Source organism: Dermochelys coriacea, chromosome 5 (genome assembly GCF_009764565.3).
Source record: "Dermochelys coriacea isolate rDerCor1 chromosome 5, rDerCor1.pri.v4, whole genome shotgun sequence".
Classification (NCBI taxonomy): Eukaryota; Metazoa; Chordata; order Testudines; family Dermochelyidae; genus Dermochelys; species Dermochelys coriacea.
Genome location: NC_050072.1, coordinates 53,814,787 through 53,834,598, shown reverse-complemented (window position 1 = coordinate 53,834,598; position 19,812 = coordinate 53,814,787). Strand labels below are relative to the sequence as shown.

General features: G+C 40.7%; 1 protein-coding gene across 8 annotated transcripts in view; it reads right to left on the bottom strand.

The window, feature by feature from the left end:
• Nucleotides 1-19,812, bottom strand: part of XRCC4 (X-ray repair cross complementing 4) — a 285,186-nt gene that overhangs the window by 240,048 nt on the left and 25,326 nt on the right. For 6 of the 8 annotated variants that reach the window (XM_038401658.2, XM_038401660.2, XM_043514262.1 and 3 more), the window contains exon 2: nt 4,811-4,960. In XM_038401658.2, the coding sequence (XP_038257586.1) occupies nt 4,811-4,949 (139 nt within the window). In that variant the 5' untranslated portion in view covers nt 4,950-4,960. Of the gene's footprint in view, nt 1-3,162; nt 3,196-4,810; nt 4,961-17,576; nt 18,170-19,812 lie in introns of those variants that run through there. The other 2 variants (XM_038401659.2, XM_038401664.2) reach the window with 2 other exon arrangements.

Genomic DNA, 19,812 nt, shown 5'->3' with positions numbered 1-19,812 from the left:
GAGGGAGGAAGAAATTGGAGAAGTCTAAAAAAAAAATACGCTTTAATTCTGGAAATATATACGAATATTAAAGGAAGGTTATTAAAAACTATTTAAAAAGGTAAATCTTAATTACTATTTTTAACTAAAACTAACATCTCTGAATGTGGTTTATTACCACTTTATTCCAACACTTTTGCTTAGCTAGAGTAATGATAGATTAACTTCTCAACAGCAAAAGAGAGCTCTGAATAACTTTGTATGTTGTCTTGTATCCCACAATTTTCTTTGGAGGGTTTCTTCCAAACTCCTAAGAGATAAGTGTAGTGAAGGCCACTATTTCCTATCCTCACAAGTGACTTATTACCTTCTCCAAGTTTAAAAACCACCCTAGCCTCTGGTTATTCCCCTCTTCTGTCTTCAAAATCCATTGCAGGCTGCAATTGACTCTCTATTGGACTCCAGCACTTCCCACAATGAATTCACCCTTGAGCTTTAACCATTCCCAATTTCATTCCATGCTAAAATGTGACAAAGGGTTTTGGAGGCATTCAACATGATGTTCCTCAACATGATGTGTGAGATTTCAGGCACAAATGTTTTGGGTTTTTAAAAATATTGCAAATAATGACTGTAAATCTCATTGCTATGTGAGTGTAACTGACTCTTCACAATGGGAAGCTCTCCCCAGAGTCCTGCTGCCAGCAGAGAAGGAATAGACTTCTGCTCCAATTGTCATGAAGTTATTACGGGTATTCAGAATTTTTCTTGAAACAAAATCTATGTATGTGGCTGTTTAGAAACAATAAAGCTTTCCTTAAATGATTCACATCATCTCTATCCTCATAAAATATGCATCTGTTTTCTCTTAGTTTTCCATTTCTCACTTGTTTGTATCTCCCTTCAGCATCAGTAATAGTGGGATCCAAGCCTCTTTGCAGTTCATATGAAAATAATTCAGATTTTATAAAATTCTATTCAAAAATGTTTTGCAGACTAATTTAATCACATATTAATAGTCTGATTTGAGTTCTAATAGTCTAATTTTTATTGGAGTGCAAGCCACTCCACTCCACTGTTGAGCCAGATTTCACTGTACTCTATTGTATGAGAATGTATAAGGACTCAAATGGGAGAGAGAAAAAGTGCACTACACTTTTTTTAAAAAAGTATTCCACCTGGGTCAGATCTAGCCTTATTCTATAGGCTATCAATGCTCTATGCTCTTTACTGGGTTTACAAGTGTTTCACTTTCCAGTTATAGCACCAATCTTCTGCAGAAGATGATAGATAGTCATTTTTCTCTATTTGGGACTGAAGGACTACCCAACATTTGAGACAGTGAGGGGGAAGAGAAGAGCCATACCTTGTGTCAGACTGAAATAAGCTCTTAACAGGGAAATGAACTCCCAGCTGAAAAATGTCTCACATAGTACTTTAGTTAGCTGTATTTCTTCTTTTCACAAATCTCGTCTTGACGACTGTTTCACCTCAAGAGATACACTTGCATACATACTCTAATCATGCAGATGAAAACAGAAGAGCTTTCCAAGCAAGGAAACCATGTTGTAATTGCCTCATTCTTCTCTTATTTATATTATTGACAGCATAGGTAGTCTGGTATTGCAATGGAAGCACTACTCGTCAAATCATCAGTCATCCAAATGTATAACAGTGGGGTGAATGGGCAATTATTTGCTACACACAGAGGTAGACATCTTCTCCCACAATTATTTTTAAGCAACTTTGCACATCATCTTTTTTTTAAATCAGCATTGATAAACATGAGATCGCATCCTTCACAGCTAGTTTCAGTATTTTCTCTGTGGTTTTTTTAAACGCACACACATACACACATCCTTGTAAAGGTGATAACTAAACCTATTAATGCACTTTGACAGAATATGGAAAATATGTAGACACTATACATTTTTAAAAATTTTAAGTCACACAATGGATCAGGTTTTCAGACAGAAAGTAGTAATGCATTTGCACAGGTATGCATGCACTAATCGGTGATTTGCATACAAAAAAGCTAGATAGGGACCTATTTGCCAGATGTGCAAATCATTCATTTTTGCATGCATATACATTTGTTCGTGAATATTTGCACAAATAAAGGAATGACCAATTTCTGACTGAAAATCAGGTAAAAATATTTGCAAAAGCTTTGAAAAAATAATTAAACCCAAGATGACTAATAACAGTAATGTATTTCTTTCTTTTGGAATTGTAATGGGTTAATTCCAAGACCTACAGAAGCTACTATCTGTTTAAACAGAGTAAATTTGTAAATTCTGCTTGGACACAGGAAAAGAAAGATAAAACACATCAAAGTTCAGAAACAGCAGAGGAGGGACTGCCTAGGTTCTGTTTTGCTCAGTATGACCTGAACAAAACGTAATTGAGTAATTACAGAATTTTAAACTTTTAGTAAGGTCCAAGTAATAACACAAGGACCTTTCAACACTAAGCTTATAGAAGGAACCTCACGGAGACGATCATGTGGGCATGGGGAATAGTTGATATCATGGTAGTCTCAATAAGGTGGAGTTTGCCCACCATTTTAGGAAAACGTCTAATACAAGTCTATAGCACCATTTTATGCTCGTAAAATCTGGTATAAGGCAGGTCAGCCATTAAAGCCGAAATCTATGGTGCAATCTGAGAGAGACACAAAAATAGTGGAAGGTTGGGGAACCAGGACTGAGAATGTATTAGTGCTACAGCTACACTGAATGGGACATAAAAGTAGTGGGAAATAGGGAAAGGGAACATATTCTTATTCCCTCTGGCGGTTTTACCTGTGACATGAAGCTAACTCTCTTTACCAGCTGAAGTCCCCTGCACAAGGAAAAGTTATTTGTTCTTTATGAAGCTTGAGTTCACAGGTATACAATTGGTCAAAAATACCCTTCAGCGGGCTATCCTAGATCATATTAAATATCCTTTAGTACCATGGGTATTCCATAAGTGTTTCAAATATGTTACGCCCTACATGAACCTGACAGCAAGGGGCTACAGAGACATTGGTCTATCTTTGACTGGTTCATAAAATAAAATAGCTACCAAATAAACAGGGATGGAATTAGTCTCAAGTAAAACAAATAAGAAGGTAGCCAAACAATGCTTGTGGAGGCATTTAAAAAGCTTCATGTGGTCTTCTGGTATCACACTACTCACCTTAGCACGACAGGAGATCTCTTCTCTCTTACACTGGAGAAACAAGACTCATAACTGAGAATCCTTAAGTGACGGTATCTTTAAAGAATTCCATACAGATGATATATACACCATCTTCACTTACAGTCAAGGACAATGGCAGAATATAGTATTTTATAAGCATTGCAGCACTATAGGAAACACAATCAGATACCTATAGTACTCAGCATTGTAGTATGTCTATAAATAAGCAAAGCAATGCTGTGAAGCATGTATGGCAAAGAACTGGGAGTAAAATAAACTTTTTAATTCAGTTTTGGTGAATTGAAAAAGGAAGACAAGCTTAGATTTTCTAGATATGAAAAAAGCAAAAAAGGAAAGAAAACCGAATGAAACAGGATATAGCTCAATATCCCTGCAGATTTTAATGCACAATAAAATAAATTGGATTAATCAAAATTGCTGTGATGGATATTGTGTTCTGTTGTCTATTAAAGCACAATTAACAGCTAAAAGACATGATGAAGTTGACTAAGTTTTTCACTGAGCCTCTTAGCTAAGCTAAATTAAAATAATATACACTGCTGTAAAAGTAACAAGATCTGTATTTGTACCTCAGCATACAAGACCTTCTGGGAAACACAATTTTTTTTTTTTTGTTTTACTTGGTCTATGTTTTTTTTGTAACAATAACAAAATTCAAATTTTTTGTTTGTTTTACAGCCTATTGATAGAGACATTAATGTACAGAAAAAGACAAATCATGGTGCCATATATAAAGTTAGAATAAAAAAGTCCTTTGTGTGCCAGAGTACATTTGAGAGAGAGACAGACAGAGACAAACATGCTGGGAAAGAAGGGGGGCAAAATCCTTTTTCCAATTCAGGGGCAGAAATTGATGCAACCGCACAGGTGGCCATAGCCAGTGCAACCCAGTACCCATAGTGATAGTCCAGTGGATCCACGCAGTACACTGGATATGCCTCCAATACTGTCCTGTCTTGCCTTGGCTCAGTCAGTTTTTTGGGGGGTACAGTGTGGGGGGCTTGGCCGGGACCCTCCAGGAAAGTGGGTCCTAAGAGAGCCCGGCCGAGGCAGCTGCTGGCCTGGCTGATCGCACCACTCTTGAGGGGCCAGAGTGATTCCCCACCTGGGACCCGGAAAAGCAATAAATGTACATTTTATTCATTTCCTACACCTTTCCCATCTTATACATATATTGTGACTACTGTTCAACTACATTTAATAACTAATAGCTTTAATAGATCATCTGAAAGGACTAACACAGATAGTTCATGAACTTTATAATTCACAGATGAAATTAGCTTGTCACATTTGTTCAAAGAGATTGAGAAGTTGCAGTATCCTGGGGTAATATCACAGGAAATTATATTACTGTGAAAAATATATACAACTATTGCATAGCCATATGTTAAATTAATTAGTATTTGTTTTGACAGTTGAGTCTTTACATAGATTTCAAAGATAGATTTGAACAAGTCCCCTGACCATCTTTCCTTCCTGGATAGATGGAGGGGGAATCAGGAAGCTTTCTTCTGATGTAACATGGGGTCACAGGAAAAAGTCAAGAATGACTGCTCAGAAGCCAATGGAAAAGAGTGTATAATTTAAAAAAAAAAATCTTTTCATCTTTTGTTTTCAATATTACCTGTCCCAGTCCATGCTGACTGACCATTGCTAAGTGTTATAATAAAGCCAGAGCCTAGGTCTTTTTCCCAAGTGACTTGTAGAAAATATATTGTGCTTGGCTCAGAAACTGGGTAAATCCTGCTCACTTTTTTCTCCATTCTTTAGTGACCTGTTTTGGAAACAAAAGAAAGTAATCTTGTGTTTATTCCATCTCACAACAGATGAATTCCCAGCTGCCCATTGAGGACAGCTTAAAGACCACCTTGCAGCACCAGAATAGCACCAAGGAAATTTAGTAGGGGTGAGGAATTGGCCTTCAAAGTTTAAGGGCACATGAGGTTCCAGATGAGTGTTTGCTTTGGATTCGGGTCTGTGTTGCCAGGGAAGGCTTGGACATACAGGGAGCAGTAAAAGCGTGGCAGTGGGCTAGAGGAGAAGAAGAAGCCAAAGCAAAGGAGACAAGATTAGAAAGTGCCTCCAAGAATAAAACTCAGGTCCATTTCTCTTTGGTCCAGGTTGTTCCCAGTAAAATAAAACCACAAAACTCTAGACCGACCCCAAGTTCAGTTTGGCACTTCACTGGGAAAGGTTCTTTTCTTTGGATCCAGACTTCTCCCTTATGCCCCTTTGGCCCCTCAGGTCCATCATCACCAAGCACTAGCCTAACATACCCCAAAACAAGCCACGTGCATTTGCACAGCCCAACAGATTATGGTGACCGCGTGTCCATTTTTCTACCTGTCGAAAAGGATCCTGGTGACTCCAGTCAGCACCACTGACTGGGTCATTGACTGTCCGGTTGGTGGTGCCATGCCGTAGGGCTGGCAGGCACCCTGCTAGCTTTTGTGCTGCATGACTCCCGGGAAGCAGCCGGCATATCCCCCCCTTAGGCTCCTATGTCTAGGAGCAGCCTGGGGGCTCCGCACGCTGCCCCAGCCCCAAGCACCGCCCCCGCAACTCCCATTGGCCGGGAACCGCATCCATGGGAGGTGTGGGGGCAGCCTCAGACAGGGCTGGACCTGGAGCACCTGGCCATACCTATGCATAGGAGCAAGAGTGGGACATGTCACCACTTCTGGGAGCTGCTTTAGGTAAGCGTCACCTCACCCTCTCCTGGGCCCTAACCGCTTGCCCCAGACCCAGCCCTGATCCCCCTCCCACCCTGCGAACCCCTTGGTCCCAGCCCACAGCACCCTCCTGCAACCCAAACCTCTCATCCCCATTCCCACCCCAAAGCTACCACCCCCAGCCAGAACCCTCAATCCCCCACCCTGTGCCCCAGTCCTGATCTCCCTCCCGCATGCTGAACTCCACATTTCTGGCCCACCCAGAAGCCCACGCCCCCAAGTGGAGCCATAGCCCGCTCTTGCATCCCAGCGAAAATGAGCAAGTGAGTGAGGGTGGGGAAAGCGAGCGACAGTGGGAGTGGAGAATGGAGTGAGCAGGGTCTCGGAGAAGGAATAGAGCAAAGGTGTTCAATTTTGTGCAAGTAGAAAGTTGGCAACCTACATTAGATTCCAGAGAAATCTGCCAAAGGCAGCCATGAAATCTTGGTCACTTATACTTTAAAACCAAAGTTTTCTAAACATGGTTGCAGCTAGCCAATAAAGTTTTTTGTGCCAACTTTCAGGGCCCCTCATATTTAAAACCTATGAGATTTCCACAGAGAAAACTTGTTTAAAATAATTAAAGTTGAAAGGACCCTAAGATTTACTGCAGCCAACATACAACCAAAACATTTAAATCTTCCTACCATAAAAAGAAAAAACATCAAGTGTCAAAAAAAGTCTGGAAATGCAGTGTTAAGATATATAGGCAACTCCCCACTGAACATTCACTGTCACCTAAATGTACATCATCTGGAATATGATCACTGAAGAGCCAGAGTCCTATTGGATGGAATATTGCCATTTAAAAGAAAGTTATCAAGCTCCACTGCAAAACTGAAGTTACCGTGGATACCAGCAACAGCAAAGGGAACTTAAAAATGAAACTGGAGGCTGAAGCTGCAGCTTCAGGAAACTGACTTTATGATACTGTGGTGGGTTTTACAGCCCAAAACAAGAACAACCTAGTAGTCTGCACTTTACTTGAGACCTTTTAAATTTTACAATTATTTATATATTGTTGAAATACAGGTCTTTACTATTTCTCAGTTGCTTGGTACATGAAGTATAGTGTTTAGGCTTGCTACACATACTTTCATACAACTGATGAAAGTTTCCTACCAAAGGGACCAGACTCAGGCCTTACTGATTTTGTGATTATATAGACATTCATTAACATTGCAAAAGCCATGTAACAAGTCAGTGGCACTATGTAGCACAGCGGTTCTCAACCTGCGGCCCAATCAGCACACAGCTGCAGCCCTTATGACATCCTCAGGGTCATATAGATAGCATTGGATGCGGCCCACAATGGTAAAAAGGTTGAGAACCGCTGATGTAGAGCCTACCCCCACAACACAAATTATACCTGCAAGGGATGCGGAACGGCTGCACTAGGGACGTTGTATGTGCTAAAATGCTCCATCAAGCTTTCAGTTTTAGGTGTTACAAGAAGTTATTGTGGTTGATTGCAGCTTAGTCCCCCAGGGGACTGTATTCTACATTAGAAACCCCACAAAAGATGTGGGATATAGTCTTTGATCAGAGTTTCAGAACTAAGTTTGAACTGAGATTTAATCACTACTCTGACTCTGCAGAAGGACAACCTGACAGGAAGTAGGAGGTAGTTTTAACTCCAGTTGCCTGCACTGTATCTGACCTTTGTTCAAGTATGTGTCTTAAAGCAGCTAGAAATGCCATTCTCTTGTCCTAACAAGTGTAAAGTGTTCATAGAAAAACAAATCACAGGAATCTTAGATTCATTACTGGCGCATAAACAAGTATTAATACCTAGAAAACAATCCCCTTGCCAATAACGTACTTTGCCAATAACATACCTTTCCACACCAACTAAGACTGAGTAGTTGATCTTCAGAGTCCTTAACTCATTAATTTCAAAACCAAATAAGTTCCAAGAGCTAATCAAACTAAGATACATACACAGATATTTAGCTAAATCGATAAAATATTATTTTCAGTTGTTTATATTTTCTCTACACAGCAATAAGACAATACACTGTAAAAATGTTTTGTATAGCACCTGATACGAATTTCTTGTTGAATTTTGGTTGAAAGCCTAGAATTGTTTATAATTTCTGACAACACTTTGAATATCCGGTAAGTGAATTTTTTCTTTTTTTTTTTTTTAAGATCTCATAGAATGAGCTAAGTTTATTTTCTTCAGTTTAAAATGTAAACGTGTCCTTAGCAAGTTAAAGAGGTGTTTCTCTGCTTTTGTAAATGGAGGAATAAAAAAAGAAATCCAAAACTAGAACTTATAAATAGGGTGACCATATGTCCTGTTTTGGCCAGGACAGTCCCTTTTTTAAGCTTTTTGTCCAGGTCATGCCGACTTTTTTTTTTTTTTTTTGGCGCAAAACTGGGCATTTGTCTCATTCTCTTGCTAACTGATGATTAGTTAGCAAGAGAAAAATGGGAGAAATGGCCAGTTTTGCAAAAAAAAAAAAAAAGGGGGGGGGGATGCAACCCCTACTGGGGTGCAGAGGAACATGCTGGGGGAGGGGAAGTGGCGACATCTGCCCTGCGTGGGAGGAAGGACTATGGAGAGTGGCTTGGGCTGTGACAGCCGTGTGCAGGAGGAAGAGGTGAGCCTTGGCCTAGCCCCGTGTGCAGGCAGGCAGAGGGAGGTGGGGCTCACACGGGGGGGGGGGGGGGCCCACAGGCCGGCACCATGCAGGGTTCCATTTTCCCTTTGGGAAAATATATTCATCCTACTTATAAATAGCCTAGAAATGTCAACACTGTGACTAGGTTGAGAGGAATAAGCAATTTATACACACTAGATGCCATAAATTCTATTCATCTTCAACAAACGACGAGGTCATTACTGTCTTCAGCTGTAATCTACCACTACTTGTATTACTATAAATGGCTGTATTGTCAAAGGTACACGGAAGCTCGAGGCTCAATTCACACTGAAAGAATGTCGAGGGCAGAGAGGTTACTTAAAACTGATAAAAAGAAAAGGAGTACTTGTGGCACCTTAGAGACTAACAAATTTATTAGAGCATAAGCTTTCGTGAGCTACAGCTCACTTCATCGGATGCATTTGGTGGAAAAAACAGAGCTCTGTTTTTTCCACCAAATGCATCCGATGAAGTGAGCTGTAGCTCACGAAAGCTTATGCTCTAATAAATTTGTTAGTCTCTAAGGTGCCACAAGTAGCTCTGTTTTTTCCACCAAATGCATCCGATGAAGTGAGCTGTAGCTCACGAAAGCTTATGCTCTAATAAATTTGTTAGTCTCTAAGGTGCCACAAGTACTCCTTTTCTTTTTGCGAATACAGACTAACACGGCTGCTACTCTGAAACCTTAAAACTGATAGTATAAATCATGGCTGAATTCACCATTTAAACCAGATTCTTTTATATTCCATTCCAGATTTTAAAAAGTTCAATATTTCACTCCTGAAAGTATACAAAAACCTATAATACACTCTACCACTCCCACACGCACCCCCACATATCAAGCAGCAAAAAACAAAAAGATAGGGCATTGAGGTCTGTAGCAAGTCATTTGAAATTATTGGTTTATGGGGGAAATTCTTGTTTTAAATATTTGTGATCCAATATCTGCCCAGATAGGGGGCAATAAAAAGCATGTGACAGGAAATACCGATCAATGTGTGGGGTGTATATGAACGAATGGGATTCCTCCCCTCCCCCAACTTTTGCCTGCCACAGATATTTCCTTTTGTTTTTCTGGTTGTCCTAGAGTGAGCCAGAAACCTGCAAATCTTACCCAGTGGCAGGAAGCATTCTTGATAAAAGGAGAGATTTAAAAGGGCACTGTATCTTTGAGAGGACTTTGGAATTTAGGAGCTGTTTAGTTCCTCTGATGATGAAAGAATAATTAAAAGGCTGATTGTTAAAACCTAGAGAGAGTAGTTGTGCAACATATCGAAATATGTATTAATAGATACCTTTTGTTGTTTGCATTTTTGATTGTTGCTGCATAAGCAAACATGCAGGTCAGTGAAAACTATCAACACTGCACATGTTCCTTTCAATTTGGAGTTTCCTAAGCTATGTCTACACTACAGCTTATGTCAGCAGAATTTAGGTGAATAAACCATCCCCGAGTGACAAAAATTAGTGTGACATAAGGGCCAGTGTGGACAGTGCTATGTCAGCAAGAGAGTGTCTCCTGCCAATATAGCTTCTGCCACTCACAAAGGTGGTTTTATTATGTCGACAGGAGAGCTCTCTCCCATCTGCATAGAACGTCTTCACCAGACATGCTGTACGTGTAGACATGCCCTTATAATGGAGGCAAAGCTAGGGACTGGGGCCAGGTCCATACCACAGATTTCTGCTGTCAGAGCTATGTTGGTCAGCAGCATGAAAAGGTATAACCCCTGTTTAACATAGCTGTGTCTGAAGAAGTGTCTATGCTTTTACCAGTACAACTTGTTAAGTTAAGTTAAGGATGGTTGTACTAAACCAGTACAAAGAATACCTTTAACAGTATAGTTGTGTCCTCACTAGGAGCGTCTGCTAGTATTGCATACCAGTATTTCTATACCGGTGAAGCACTTCTAGCATAGACATGCCTGTGGCTTTTTATACAAAAAGATAGCCTGAACTCTGATCTTAAGTCCTATGGCTCTCAGGAAAAATCTAGCTGAATAACTGTTTGGGCACTTTATTTAATATGATTGATTACTAAGAACAAACCTTGAAACAATGTGGTATTACTAAGAAAATCCTTGTAATAAAGAGAATTACATAATCTGGGTAGAGTCAGATCAGTAAGATGTGGTTCGTTCCGACTGCAGAAAACAAGTGTGGGCGGAAAATGTGCCCTCTGATATAAACCATTGAAGACCCTCTGCCCTTCCCCAGCAGCTCAGACAGTTTATTTTTCTTTCTACATCCCCCTTTCTCTCAGTGCACCACAGAGATAAGCCCAATAGAAATACATATGGTGAAATCATGGCCTAACTGAAGTCAATGGCAAAACTTCCACTGACTTAAATGACACCAAGATGTCACTTATAGACTGCCTGGCTAGCTCAGTCGGTAGAGCATCAGACTTAATCAGAGGTTCCAGAGTTCAAGTCCCTAATGAGTCAGTGTGCCTTTCCCCCTGTTGCATGTCCCAAGAGCTAAAAATGCTCTCTTTACTGAGACTTCCATAACATTACTAGTTTGCCAGAGCCTGAAATGGGCAGCAGGGGATGGATCACTTGGTAATTGCCTATTCCGTCTGGGGCACTGGCACTGGCCACTCTTGGAAGACAGGATACTGGGCTAGAAGGACCTGACCCAGTATGGCCGGTTTTATGTTCTTACACCAGATTATTACACTACCATTTACATCATTATTTAATGTGGCCAGAGATTTCCATAAGGGTTACACCTGCTGGTAAAAGATCTGAATTTCACCCATTTCTATCAGTTTGGTTCAGTATAAGCAAAAGGGGTCAGATTCATCCCCAGTACAGTTCCACTGACGGTACCCATTCATTGCTCTGGCCTTCTTATGGTAAACATATTTTATATTTAAATTGAAAACAGTTACCCATTCAGTAATCCAATTGCTGTTTCACAATTCTTCATTTTGAAAATTCCAGCATGCTAATACAGAGAGCAACTAAATGTAGCATATTAGTTTTTACAATAATTTGCATTCAAAGACAATTGATAAGGTTTACAATTAATCATGAATATTTTTAGCCACAAGATTTCCTATGCAGAGCCACACAGATCACAAGTGAAGGAGAAAAAAAAAAAAAAAAAAACAATGGGCAGACTTTAGTCATTGATGGAATTTTGGTATGTGTGTTATAGACTGGTCAAGAGAATCTGTTACTGCAGTAAAAACTGAGATACATTTGCAAAATAATGAGGAAGCTACCACAGTGTTTATCTGCCCTCTGCCAAAATATTACCTCAAAAAACAAAACAAAAAACAAACAACGTAACAGTGTTCAGTTAGGAAGAGTGGTGGTTTGAGGAGGAGGGACAGTCTAGTGGTTCATTAACCATCTGGGATTTAGGAGGTCCAGATACCTTCTGATTCTGCCACAAATTACATTGGGTGACTTTGAGCAGACACTGAATGTGTCTTTGCCCGAGTTCTCCATCTATAATAAAGTGAGGACAATACTACTACTTTTTTCCCCAGCTTTTGACTAGCCCTGATCTTGGCTGGGGCCTTTAGGCACTATTGAAATTCAATTAATAATAAATAGATAAAACATAGATTTCTTAACTCTATATAAATCAAGGCCAATTTTCATTCTCTTTAAACCCTTGCCACTATTTCTGAGAAGACTGATTCCTTCCCACAAAGGCCAATAAGCCTGAGCTATGTAGTATATTCACCACTACGGAGTTAAAAATCAAAGTAAATGTTGTGGCTCTTTATTTTATAGCAAAGAATAGTCCATACGCTATGTAGCTAAGATTACCACTACAGATTGCTTAACTTTGCAAAGGAGCAAAAGCATCAGTCTTGCATTGAGCTCCGCGTGGGTGAAAGTGTGCCCAAATGAAGCCCCACTACAAGAGCAAGGGTCTGCCCACCCAAAACTGATTGCATCAGTGGGACCTATGAGCAGATGAGAAAAGAAATTAAGGATGAATTGCAGAGTATATTTCCCCCCACCCTTCTTTTTACACATGTAGACTACCAGTAACAATACAATGTATTGTACTCTAGCTAATGCACTGTGGTAGATTTTGTAAAAATAATTAAGTCTTAATATGAGCAAAATGCAGGTAATTAAGTCTATTACAGATTGTGGAAAACAACTGCAATGATTTAGTTAGAATTATTAGGTTTGCATATTAGTAAAGTGAGAATTAATTAGATTCATTTTTGTACATTAATAGATAAAGAATATGAATATATGGCACATACTGAATGACTATCAACATCTAATCACCCAGTTACTAACAATGATCCTAACCATAAAGAAAAAAAAGACAAAAACTAGGTTTGCCAGAATATTTTGTCTGTTTTTCTTGCTCTTTCCTTTCCTTTGAGCCAAGCACACAGACAATTGTATACTACCTCAGCTGACCTATAAAGCTGTAACATACTGGAACCAATAATTCAGGGAGAGGAAGCTTCAAAAGTCGCAGCTGTTCCTTCCACATAGCAAGCCTAGGTCTCACTTCACACATCTATTACGTGCTCTAATCTGAAGGACGTACCTATCAAGTCATTGCTACAGCTTCTGCCCAATGGGTATCAATGTGTGAAAGCAGGGTATGTTGCTGAGGTCTGGGGCTCTGAAAAGGGAAGATTCTCCCAAGGATATTCTTATTTTAACTGATTAAAATAAAAAGGCTGTAAATATTTCAATATAACTGCAAGTCATTGTGCTTGCTCCAAAAGTACAAAAAGGGCAACCATATTTCCTACGTTTGATTGATCTCCCTTGTTTTGTGTTGACATAGACCTTGATCTTGCAATCATCTCCATGTAGTCAAATCCCCTGCACCTGCATGGAAATGTAGGCTTGGGGCCACAGTGCACTAGTTTTTCCATTATTGTTATCTTCCATTGCCATAAGTGCAGCAAATATAGGAGAATGGTTTTTTGTTTTGTTTTTTAATTCTAATTTTTAATAATTAGAATTGGGTGACATTTTCTGGCCTAAAAACTTTTTTTATTTTAAATATGCACACTCAGATCAACCAAACTATATATCCAATTCACTGAATTGTTCAGTTGAAAACAAAAAAAAATCTGAAATTAATCAGAACATTTCATCTAGACATTTTCAAACAGAAGTGTTTTAGTTTAAAATGAGTTTCTGTTTTGAATTTTACTTCAATTTTTTTTTAAGAAAATGTTTTAAAACATCAAAACTAAGAAAACCAACATTTTGTTCTTGGTTAAACAATGTTTTTTTTAAAACTCAAAATGATTTTTTTAAACCTCAATTTTTCAGTTCAGCCAGCAAAAAAAAAAAAAAAAAATCACAGCTCCTTTTCCCACCGATCCCTTTGCCAGTTATGAAGAGATCTTGGGTACTGATTTTTTAAAAAAAAAAATTGGGAGGAGGGGCACTCTTTTAAAGCACCCTTTATTTAAAAAAAAAAAAAATTTCAAAATTAAAGTTTTTCTACTTCCCAGCTGTGTTTAAGTGTCTGTGAGAAACAAACCCAAAACACGCTTGGCCCCTTTCCTTTCTCTCTATAAACACGCCTGCCTGCTGTCTCTTCAGTTGCACTTTCAGATTTTTTGCTACTGTTACTGTTAAACACTTTCTTTTAGAGACAAGAGAAGGTGATTCATATGAGCTCCCCTTACAGCAGGATGCTGATGACCAACCAACCAAAGATGTCTGTCCAATGCACACAAACGAACAGAAAAAAAAAAATATTACAAATCCAATCATCGTAAGGGTTACTTATAACAATGATAGGTTCAAAATGTTCAGATGGAAATGCAATTTTCAATTTGACAGGTTCTATTTAAGTGTCCCAAGTGACGGGATACCCACTTTTTGCCTGGAGACTATACCGAGATCTACTGGATCTCTTCAGGATCAGGAAGAGATTCTTTTATTCTGCTTAAAATGTTTTTTTAGTATCCTCCTGCTTCTCCTTCACAACAGTCTACTTATTGCTGTTAGTGTTTTTCCATCTTCTAAGTGTTTTTCAAATATCTTACTCAACAGTATAAGTTAATTACCATTACAAGATTCAGCCATTAACTGCCAGACTCAGGCTCTCTTTAGGTATCTTTAAAAAAATCATGTTACTCCTGCCATAACCCTCCACTGTAACTAAACTATTTTGTAGTTTGCTACTTTTTCATTGTACAATAGAAAATCATTATAGGCCCCAATCCTGCAAACACTTACGCGTCTTTAACTTTATGCATATAAGTCGGGGCAGACAAACTTTTTGGCCTGAGGGCCACATCAGGTTTCCAAAATTGTATGGAGGGCCCGTTAGGGTAAGCTGTGCCTCCCCAAACAGCCAGGTGTGGCCCAGCCCCTATCCAAACCCCCCCTCCTTCTTGCCCCCTGATGGACCCCTGCCCCATCCACCACTCCCTGGCCCCTGACCACCCCTAGGGTGACCAGATAGAAAGTGTGAAAAATAGAGACGGGGGTGGGGAGGTAATAGGTGCCTATATAAAAGAAAGCCCCAACTATCAGGCCTTTCCATATAAAATTGGGACATCTGGTCACCCTACTGCCCCCAGAACCCCCACCCCTGACTGTCCCCTGCCACCCCATCCAACCCCTCCTCTCATTCCTGACTGCCCCCCCTCCGGGGACCTCTGCCCCCCATTCAACCCCCCGTTTCCCGCCCTCTGACCGCCCCACCCCCTCACCACCCCACGAACTCCCCCGTCCTCTATCCAAACCCCACCGTCCCACCCCCTTACCATGCTGCCTGGAGCACAGGGGGCTGGCAGCACTACAGCCAAACCGCCCGGCTGGAGCCAGCCACACCTGCGCAGCACAGAGCACCGGGTCTGCAGCTGCGCTGCCCGAGCTCGCAGCCCAGAGCATTGTGCAAGCAGCACAGTGAGCTGAGGCTGCGGGGGAGGGGGAACAGCAGGGGAGGAGCCAGAGGCTAGCCGGCCAGGAGCTCAGGGGCCAGGCAGGAGGGTCCCATGGGCCGGATGTGGCCCGCGGGCTGTAGTTTGCCCACCTCTGATATAAGTAGTCCCTTTAGATACATGAGTAGTCAAAGGCATTCTAAGGTACTCATTTCTGGCTATAACTAACAGATGCTAATTGTACCTCATAATAAGAGTCTGTAGCAATTATGAGATCACACACATCACCACAATTTCTACACATGGAGGGCAAGACACTCAGCCAGTGCAAATAATCGTAAATCCACTGACTTCAGTGGGGCAGAGTGATTTGCAGCAGCTGAGGATCTCTATGACTTCCATGAAACTATTTACATGAGCAAATGTAAGCAAATGCTTAAGTGTTTGTAAGAACAAAGTCTTAGCTATTCATTTATTATTTAAAATTTTTAAGTGTGTGTGTCACCTATATTTTAATACCAAAATTAATACTTTGGGGACAATGGTTTAAAAAAATTTTAAGAGGCAGTGTAGTGAGAACTGAACTGTCAAAACCAGTTTCACCTTTCAGTTCTTCATATGTACAGAGAGATAATAATGCTGTTTCAAACGCTTAATATTCCTGGCACACTGGTCAGCTGAACAGTGAACTTTTGTACCTTCACAGCTTGATATTGTAATATCCATTAACACTTCTGAGAAATCGTTTCATGAAAATATACCGTTTTACCGTGCCATTTCAGTTTAAGTTACTGAAATCAGCCCTTTACTATGCAGTATAACAAACATCTATAAGATAATTACACCAGAATGGAGTATCTTGGAATGCCTTTAAAGATTCAATAACATTGCCCCTGTAGTCTCTCTGAATTCACCAGCTTGGTAAAATGAGAACAGTCAGTCTTCTTTTTCTCCCCTGATTGCTAGAAAGAAAAGCTTCAGAAGAACTGATTGATTAGGGCTATAAGAAAGCCAGTGTTTTGTTCCTAAGGGCACAGAAGGTCGCACTACATCTCAGCACCTCACCATGTAATAGCCAAGGAGCTGAGACAAACCTGCAGGTGGGGACAGTTCAGTCCCACCCCAAATTTGTACATCAGTAGTTTTATTGAGGCCAGAACAGTTGAGGATTGAGCTGTTTATCTTTAGCACTTTGTGTCTTTGGTGTTTGGCTTCTATGAGCTACATTAGGCAATGTTTCTTTCTAAGGAAAAAAATCAGCTGTTGGCTGGTTTGCAATTGGATTGGGGTCTACTTTCTGAACAAACACTGTACACAGTTGCTTCTAAATAAACAAGACACCTTTTAAATTGGTTTACAAAGAATTTTGTATGATGTTTTGGATAACACTAGGGCATGGAGCAGAAGCCAAATCTCTTAGGTCTGTTCCAGCTATCTACAACAGTGTCACAGATAACATTTTGAACTTTGAGCTTTTTATTTTAATTTATGCAGAGCTGGGGCTTCCTCCACTCCCCTAAATTGTTTTTGCTGCAGGTGTTTCGAACTGCAGCAGCTATGCATGGAAAGCTACCTACAGATTAGAAAGAGCTACTGTACATTTCTAATAGAGCAATTAACTTAAGTGCTTTCTTGTTAAGAAAAATAGACCACTATCTGAAGTGATTTCAGAATAAAAGATTAGCACACAGAGCACACTGCTATTGAATTCAGTTTGATCCCTGGTGTCACAGTTCAATTTGACCATGATAGAAAATGAGAGCCTGGATCTGAAATGGGGGAGGCGAGAAACTCTATTGGGTGGTTTACCACAAGAGGAAGAGAAGCCACAATAAAAGGAATATAACATACATTTATAAATACACTCTTTGACATTTAAACCAGGAAAGAAAAGCACGTAGATTGCTTGCAATAATCATTTTTGTGTTATGCCTGGTCTTCTGACAGAAAGAAGGGTTTTTATGAGTTTGCAGCACAAGTATTTCTACTGCTTTTAATCAAAGCTTATTTTTCCATGTTAAACTAGAGGTGATGAATAGAATATAAGGTTTTAAATGGAGAAACAGAACAAAGACATAACAAAAAATCTGTAACTACAATATCTCAATTGATTTACAAAACTTCCCCATGTCATTAGCAAATAGTTTAAGATATTATTAGCCTAAAGCAAGAGGAAATTCTTACTTCATGTAAAGTGGCTGGGCCTATAAGTGTCAGTAAGTGTAGAGCATTCTTGAAGTATCCTCTCACAAAACAAGCCCTCCATGCTTTCAGGCAGGATATTGGTTCTGTTTGAAACGCTCTTCAGCTCCAATTACAGACCTTCAAGTGGAATTGAAACACACTTTTCACAATCAAAGAAGAGATTTTAAATGCCAAGATTACTTACTCTTTAGATTAAAAGAGTTAGGGAGGACTTAATTGACAGATTTCAAATTATACTGAACAGTCCCTCATTTTTACACAGTTCCATATTAAAAAAAGAGCAAAGGGTTTCTTGCTTAGTCAATTTAAAACGCCTCTGCAAATAAAAGGAGTAAGAGTCAAACGAGAAAATGCTGGCTGAATGATTTACTAACCTAGCAGAAGATTTGATTGCTACCATCTAAGGCTTTGATTCTGCAAATTAATCTGTATCAACAGAATTACTTTAATGGTGTTCTGTGCAAGCCCAAGAGTCTGCCTACCTGGATGCAACTGCAGGATTGAACCTTTGGACAGAGATAGATTAGGGATTTGTAGGGGCCTGGGCCAAAGCAAATGGGAGGCTCCTCCCCATCCTTTCATCCCCCCCCTTCCCATGCTGCTGCCAGGAAAAATGGGGTCAGGGCACGGGGACTGGCCCTTCTTTCCCCTCCCCCCCGTACTCCTGGCAGGGAACAGGGTCAGGGTGCGGGGGGTTCCCCCACTCCCCGGCAGGAGTGCAGCAAGCCCCCGCACCCTGACTCCACTTCCCCCAGGAGTACCAAGTGGGGGGAGGGAAGAAGGGGCAGGGGCAAGACTCCATGCCCTGACCCCATTTCCAATTTTCTACTTGGGTGGAGCAGGTTGGGACACAGGGGTGCCCATTTTTCCAGGGGCCCCCAATTGACCAGGGCCCCTGGGCATGAGCCCATTGGCCCAGTGGCTAATCCACCAATGGCCTTAGATAGTACCAGCTGATTATCAGAGGGGTCACTGAGGGATCATAAACACACACACAGTTTTGCACAACTGTCCAGGTAAAGTATTTTGTTTTTTTTACCTTCCCTTGAAATATGAGGCATAAGCCAAAACCAAAATATCAGACTTCATGAGCTAACATGATATGCAAAATTTCCTATACCAGATTTCTAATTTTCTAAACAGCAATTTCCCCTAAATAAGGGTTCAGTAACCCTGATAAAGATTGTATTGCCTCCACAGTTCTTTGTTGTTCCTCCTCTCTTTAGGGTAGGAGTAGTGAGAGCATGCCTGTGTAGTGCAATGGTCCTAGTCACGTGGGGGGAGGTGTGGGATTGATCATGGGTTTAAGAGTCAGATAAAGTCAATTACAAAATAGAAAACTTCTTGAAAATCTGGAATACTCATACCACAATCTTTGTACAAGTGTTTCTATAACACTGACCCACATTCTGTAAACAAGGGAGAGTCAATATAAGTTACAGCCTAAAATAGGCCTATTTAAAACAAATATTTCCAGGGCTTTTGAGAGGCTACTAGGGAGCCCCTCCTTTGCCTCAAAAGAGCTCCTTCTCAGCCCTGGTCTGCACAACAAACTTATGTCAGTATAACTATGTCGCCCAAGGGTGTGGAAAATCCCTGACCATTGCGCTATGTCCATGGGATGGCTTCTCCCATCGACATAATCATCACCTCTTGGGAGGCGGAAGGTGGAGTACCCTTGCTGACAGGAAAATCTCTCCTGTCAGCATATGTAGTGTCTTCACTAAACGCTACAGTGGCATAGCTGCACCACTGCAGTCCTGCAAGTGTAGACAAGCCCTCAGACATAATCTGAGGGAAAGATAGCAGAAGTTAACCCAGCTGTGGAATGTGAAGCTTTTTAGATGCTTTATGGAAAGGGGAGCAGGTCAATTTCCTACCCCCACCACCTTCCCCCTTGCAGCCAGCAGAAGTATTGGGGAAAGATCAAGCAACCCCATTCCTCATGATTAAGGAAGGATCAGTGTTTTCCACCCTTGAGGTGGACGGCATACAGCCATTTTGTACCACAGCAGATACTGCAAAAAACTAAAGCAACCTTCTCTCCTCAGAAACAGAATGCTGCAGTCACCAGGGGAAGATAAAACAGGGGGAAGCAGCGCAAACCACAGCCAGTCCAGCACTCCAGCCAATAGGAACTTTACCACCCAGGCTTTGATCATCCCTGCAGCCTGGAGGCAAGGTCATCCTGCTGCTTCTCTCTTCGCTTTGAAGC